The sequence below is a fragment of the Ascidiella aspersa genome, chromosome 2, assembly GCF_963924565.1.
Source record: "Ascidiella aspersa chromosome 2, kaAscAspe10.2, whole genome shotgun sequence".
Taxonomy (NCBI): Eukaryota; Metazoa; Chordata; class Ascidiacea; order Phlebobranchia; family Ascidiidae; genus Ascidiella; species Ascidiella aspersa.
In genome coordinates this window covers 27,617,466-27,623,851 of record NC_139448.1, presented here as the reverse complement: position 1 = coordinate 27,623,851, position 6,386 = coordinate 27,617,466, and the positions used below count along the sequence as shown (strand labels likewise).

Here is a 6,386-nt window from a genome sequence, read left to right as displayed (position 1 = left end):
AGCTATGGCGACTGGGGCCAGGTATTCTGTGGGCGGTGCGTTCTGACCAAGCTTTACTGTGAACCAGCTTACACCAACAAAGCCAGTAAGTACTACGACCGCCAGTTTGCCGAGCATTAGGCAAAATCCGGACAAACAGTTGAGCGCCAGCACGTGCTGGGCGTTAGTGATCAGCAATCCGAGTGCGTTCTTCGCGCCTGAGCAGAATCCATCGCCGTACATTGCAACACAGATATAGGCGTTCTTGTTGATAAACTTAAGCACTCTTTCGAAGCACGCCAGACAACAGCCAAAACATTTAAGAAGCATTTTGCCGGTTTTGTTTTCCGAGCCTTTAAGTTTTCGCTCAATGTAACCTACGATGGCTCTCATTATTTGCACAACGGCGACTATCAGGGAACCGAGAGCCACCGAGCCGAGGTTGTAGAGAATCAGGTCCTTGGTCGCTTTCAGGGTCGGGAAGCAAAAGTACTTGCAACCTTTCTTCATCGGTGTCGTCTTGCTGAAGAACCAGCCACTGACCGCGCCAGCCAATATCACCTGCTGACATCCCGATATAAACTCCATGACCCAAAGCCACCCGAATATATGCGGAAGCACGAGGAAGATAAACGGAGTATTCTCGTCTTCCACAAATCCCACCATTCCGTCTTCGTCCATTTTTGGAATCTGGACCGAAAAAATATAAACACCAATCACTATGAAGTATCCAGTCGCCGTTGCCATAGCAATGAGTGTCCAGAATGGTTGCAGGAGCATTCCAGGCATACTGAAGATTGCTAGGCTGGCCTCGTCGAACAAACTAATAACCAAAGAGAAGCTCTTGCGCGCCCAAATTGTTACCGTAATGACGAACAAGGTGATCACCGAAACCACGATGCAAATTGGAAGAAGATAAGTCGTTTCGTGAAGGGCCGAAACCGTCAAAGCATCAAGCACGTTGCTCGCGTCAATCGTACTTAATCCGGAAATGTTAGCGTCACTCAGATCAACGAAGGTCGCCGTTGACTCCATCACTTGGTCGACGGCTGTGCGGTTCACCACCCCAATCGCCGCTGCATAATTAAACCACAAGAAAGCTGTGATAGCCGTTGTGCCGAGAAGCGAAAGTACCATAATAAGCACAACAACCACGCGACTGAAAAGCTGGAGAAGCACAATCATAGCGAGGGAGATTGCGAGTGCGATAAGAACCAAGTAAACCGTGTCTTTCCAGTGCGCCGCCAAGCTGGTGACCAGTTGTTCCACAATCACGCCTACCGAGGCCACGAAATCTGCAAAGGCACACGCAATGCTACATATTTGGTGACAAACATAAAGAGCGTATAGGCTGTTATAGAGGCTAGCGATCACCCGGACATAGTACTTTCTTTCCCCCGAATTAGCTTTGCAGGTGTACTAAAATTAAGTGATATTGGGGCAAAAAATTTTCGATAGTCATTCATAACATCTTCGTTTGCAACCCTTACATTTCTAATGCAATTTGTTTAAAAATCACATTTTACCCTTTACCCTTTTAAATTAAAGGGTGGTTTGTTTAAATTTAATGTCGATTTGTATATAAAATATTCGCGTTTTCCTTTCTCCCTTCTTTGCAAAAGTAGAGCAGTGTTTAGCTATGGAACTATTTCTATATAATCTACCGACCTGTACTTGGGACTGTTGGGTTATCGGTCAGCAGAGCGTTATCGCTGGTGGGCATCTCGTCTTCCGCCAAATGCTGGTTGGTCAGTTCTGGAGTCAATACTTGTCCTGCAACTCCTGCAATCGCTGCTCCAGCCTACACAATGATGAACTTAATCGAGTACGGAAATTTGACAGATTATAGCATTTTATTTTATTTAAAAAATGACTGTTATTTTCCCCTCAAACACACTGTATACTTAGTAAAGTAGTTAAGCTTGGGCTGCAATATTAACAGGAATAGCACTGCCTCGATAAATTTCAACCCTATCCTCCCTTGGTGTGTTATGACATTATCAACATACATCATTCTTGTAATTGGCACTACCACGCAGTAAAAATTGGATAAACTTAATTAAAAGTTCTACCAAATAATGACAATCATATTACTTTGTGACGTACCGCAATAAGTAACGACTTTAGCAATACTGATTTATAAAAGAAAAGCTACCAGAAAGTTATACTTTGCTCACTAACAAACAATAACACTAAAGCAATATGTGTTATACATTTCGCAGCTAAAAAACATAAATCAACTTAGCCTACTTGTAGCAGCTGGGAAGGCACACATCGGTTGAGAACCGGGTGGTGAGGCAGTATGACGTCATAAGGCATCGTGCACACTCGCTCGTCGATGAGCGTCTCGTTCAAGTCGTATCCGTTTTGCTGCAGCAAGGAAGGGCACCTCACTACTGCTGTGGGGCATTCGCTCACGCAAATCACCGCCGGTCCGCTTTCCTGGTTCAGCAACTGGCTCGGATCAAGAGCCATCTTGATGTCCGAGAAGGCCATCAGGAACTGGAATGGGCGCGCCGAGTGGTCGCGCCCAGATTCGGGCACCCCGGGAATGGGGGCGTTCTTCTCTCTTCCGCACACGTTTCCCCAGGAGTCGACGCCGTTCAAGAATCGACCTGCGTCACCCTTATCCATGCTAAAATAGGCCAGGTAGCCCATTCCGCCAAGCATCGCGACAAAGAGCAGGAGAAATAGGACGTCGCGGGGTTTTCTGACCCGCGTCGGGGTCGTCGGGCCCTCCTCGATGTCGAGGACCTCCACCTCTGTGGTGAACTCGTCACCCAAGCAGCAACCCATGTCGATAGGTTGTCGCTTCACCTCCGACCACACTTCTGTCGTGCAGCCAAATGCCGAAACGCCGGTTTAACAACGTTACGCAAAGCACTAAACACCTCTTGTCGCTTGGAATTCGCAATAGAGCACAATTTCTCGATAAAATCGCCAAGAAATTCGCAAAATGCCGACAAAACCGTTGCGTGTAACACAACGGCAGTCTATGAATAGCAGAGTTTTGTAAAATTTTAATCTACCTAATTTATCCTTTGTGACGTAATTGAGGCCTGTGTGTTCAAATAAAAGATTGTACAGTCAGGGTATAGTTAAGTACATTTTATGCACTGACTATAAAATACCGCAAATTTCATGATATTTAACCAATAATACCACACTCCAAAACTATATTGAGGCCGATTTCCATTAAATCATACTAATAACCCTAATAAATATGTTTAAAAATATGAATTTGAATCCTTGCTTTTTCAACGTTATGCTTTTTAGCTGCCAAGTTGATAAGGATTCGTTACATCTTATTGATGACGCAAACAGTTTTCTGTGAGGCAAAACTTTCGTCTCGGAATTTAGAGAGGTACAGTGCAGTAGGCACATACAAAAGTTTCGCACATTGGTAGGTTATATACAGTTGCTTTTATCAATGTAAATAATTCTGGTAAACAAGTTGTTACGGCGAATAACTCCACAGCTGGTAAAGGTACAGGGAAACTGCTAAAAGATACATTGCTTGAAAAACTGTGTTAGATTTGCGCGAAAAATTGCATTAACTATCTAAATTTACCAAAAATTGTATTTTGTAAAGTGTACGAGAGGATGCTAAATTGCTAGCCTGTAGATGTAGAAAAGGTATCAAAAATTTTTTTCCGTAAGATATATATCTAGTTTAAGTTGGCCCAAAATTGTAATTTGAATATAGTAGATATAGTTTTGATGTTATATTCAAAATTGAAGACGAAAATTGTTTCATGGTATTATGGCGCCTTTTGACATTTACATAAGTATCGCTGGTTGAAAATATAGTTTCGGGGATCAATAACCTGGTGCCCTAATCCCTGAAACGGCCTTGATTGCAGCCAAAGAACTTTTAATGGAGGGAAATCACAAACAAGTCCGAGTGAATGTTAGGACTAACTATTTTGACATTAAATCAGGGAGTCGAACCGTTTGACTTTTCCGGTTCAGGTTCGGTTCGGGTTCAAGGATTTTTTCGGAATCTGGTTCAGTTCCGGTTTCGGTTCGGAGTAATTTAAAAGTTCCGGTTCAGCTCCGGTTCGAACATCGTTATTTCAAAACCGGTTCATAAAGTTCCGGTTCAGATACAATAAAATTTGCGCTAAATCTCAAAATGTGGGTCGACAAATGTAGAGAATAATGTTTAAATTGTTAGTCATTTAATCTAAGTTCCGTGACTTATTACTAAGAAAACAGCAACTCAATATTGAAATATCTAAAAAATAAAAAATGAACGAATTTTTTATTCAATATTCATATTTTTTTCACAAAATTTCGAACATCGCGTAACTTGACTCGGTAAAATAGAAGTTGTGACGTCATGCTGGAGCGAACCGCTTTTGTTTACAGGTTCGGGTTCGGTTAAGGTTCAGGTACTTTCAAATTATTCGGTTCAGTTCCGGTTCGTTGTTTTATTTCCGAGTAAACACTGAATAAAATGCAAAAAAATCATGTTGTTATGTTTTTTGACAATGGCTTTGCTGGGACCGAATATAATTTAATTTGATGTATAGCTGTTTTTAAAAGCCGTCTATGCTAATAGAAAATAAACCAATAGCCTAACGTACCTATTAAACCAGGGGTTCCCGACCTGTGGGCCATGGCCCCCTGTATTTTGGCAACTATTTTCATTCATGTTGGTTCAAGGTTGAGAAAATAGGGGTCCATGCAGAGCTGACAGAAGCCTCGTTGTTGCAATTCATTTGTGGACAAAAGCAATTCATCTCTCCATGCAAAGTAGCGTTTATACTCTTCGTCGTTCCGGTCGAGATATTGCAGCCGACTGACCAACTGGCCGGGAGAAGCAAAATCCTCGACGTAAATAAACCAGTCGCATGGTAAAACCGCTTCTACGTCATGACGCAGCGGAACTCAGATTACCGGGACGACCCTCGACCGCAGGGCGTTCCATCACACTTTCTCCGTGACGTAATCGCGGCAACCCAGGCGTTTTCGAACGACATGTAGAACTTGTAGGTGGCCAATTGACGAGGCAAGGCGGTCCACGAACCTGGCAACCTGGACGAAACGCAATCGCCAAGTATGTGGATGTCCAGGTTTGACGTCACCAATTTCCTGATGATGTCAAGTCTCTTCATGGTACCTGTGGACGACATTTAGCCCTGTAGTGTCAACAGTTTTACCAAGCATTTGCAGAAAAACGCTTAAACCAGTTTTGGCCAGGAGTCACTAAACGTGTGTTTTGTTTTATACACATTGATTAATTCCAAGGATTGACTATTATAAAACGACGAAAACAGACTAGAATCAAACAAAATATGTAGTCGGTTTTTGACAGTTATGATTTAGTTAAACCAATTCATCAAACCTTATAGTTTGGATTTGTATGCGAAATTCATTTCGGGCAATTTTTCACTAAAAAATGTCTTGTTACCTTTCGTATAGGCACAGTTTCCAGCAACCCAAACCGCAAAGCGTGTTTTTCCAGCGATTATGGAAGATGCAGAATTCTCTTTCGCGTCTTTCTCGATGTGATATTTCAAGTCGGATATTGTAAAGTTGGGAAAGTAAATGTCCGAGACACGTCTGCATGAGTAGAGATATAAGGAAAACTGCTTTAATTAAATTATTAGTTTTCACAACCATTGGTCCTATTGCTCGCTACAGTCAGAGGCGTATCCAGGAATTCGTTTGATAGGACAAAAAATATATTTGGTATAAATTGGTAAAGCATTCAAAACAAAGGATGCGCGATACATAAGGCACACGAATGAGATTCACATATAGGGTAGGATTTTTATTAATGAACAGCTTTGTTAAAGCATAAAATACCTTCGTTTTGTTACGCCGTGCTTCCAAATTCCAGTAAACTGAAAGATTACAGCGTGAGCAACATCTCTTCGACTTCCGTCGTAGGAAACCTCGCAAGGGCCGCAATGCCCCGTATCAAGGTTGTACGTGTTGATTTCATCAAATGGCGGATAGTCGAAAAGATTGAGTTTTCTGTCAGCTTTTGACATGTACTGAGCGAATGGTAGACAATTTTCAGCATGCGCCAAACTTTGTAAATGTGCTTTGTGATTGACTTCACTTAGTAGGCTATAGTCCAGGGTTTTTAACCGTGGCCCTCGGACCCCCTGGGGGGCCACGGAGCGGTCATTGGGGGCCGTGAGCATAAGTCTGTAGCAATGTTGTGGTATTGCAAAACCCGTGTCACTATTTTTAATTTGTATTAGTTAAACTCAAACTTGTAGTGTTAAACCTCCTTTGGCCAATTGTAACGCATTTTTCCTTACACATTACTACTTGCTTTTCGTGAGAAGTGCAACACTCGACGTCAAGCTTGTAATTCTTTATCTGCTTGCCTAATTGCCAAATATTGTTACGTCACATACAACCAACATTTGTGTTTTTCTAGGTTGCCC

At 42.4% G+C, this 6,386-nt stretch overlaps 1 protein-coding gene across 1 annotated transcript; it reads right to left on the bottom strand.

The window, feature by feature from the left end:
- Positions 1 to 4,877: 4,877 nt before the first annotated feature.
- LOC146164646 (alpha-(1,3)-fucosyltransferase fut-6-like) lies at positions 4,878 to 5,981 on the bottom strand. Its single transcript, XM_083380781.1, has 3 exons — positions 5,794 to 5,981; positions 5,396 to 5,547; positions 4,878 to 5,104 (listed from the first exon to the last, which is right to left on the bottom strand). Exons 1-3 carry the CDS (start codon positions 5,979 to 5,981, stop codon positions 4,878 to 4,880), a joined length of 567 nt encoding a protein of 188 aa, XP_083236907.1.
- Positions 5,982 to 6,386: the final 405 nt, after the last annotated feature.

Coding starts and splice junctions, on each gene's coding strand:
- LOC146164646 (XM_083380781.1), bottom strand. CDS start 5,981: ATGTCAAAAGCTGACAGAAAACTCAATCTTTTCGACTATCCGCCATTT. Junction 5,548..5,793: donor CACGGCGTAACAAAACGAAG/GTATTTTATGCT, acceptor CTACTCATGCAG/ACGTGTCTCGGACATTTACT. Junction 5,105..5,395: donor AAACTGTGCCTATACGAAAG/GTAACAAGACAT, acceptor TGTCGTCCACAG/GTACCATGAAGAGACTTGAC.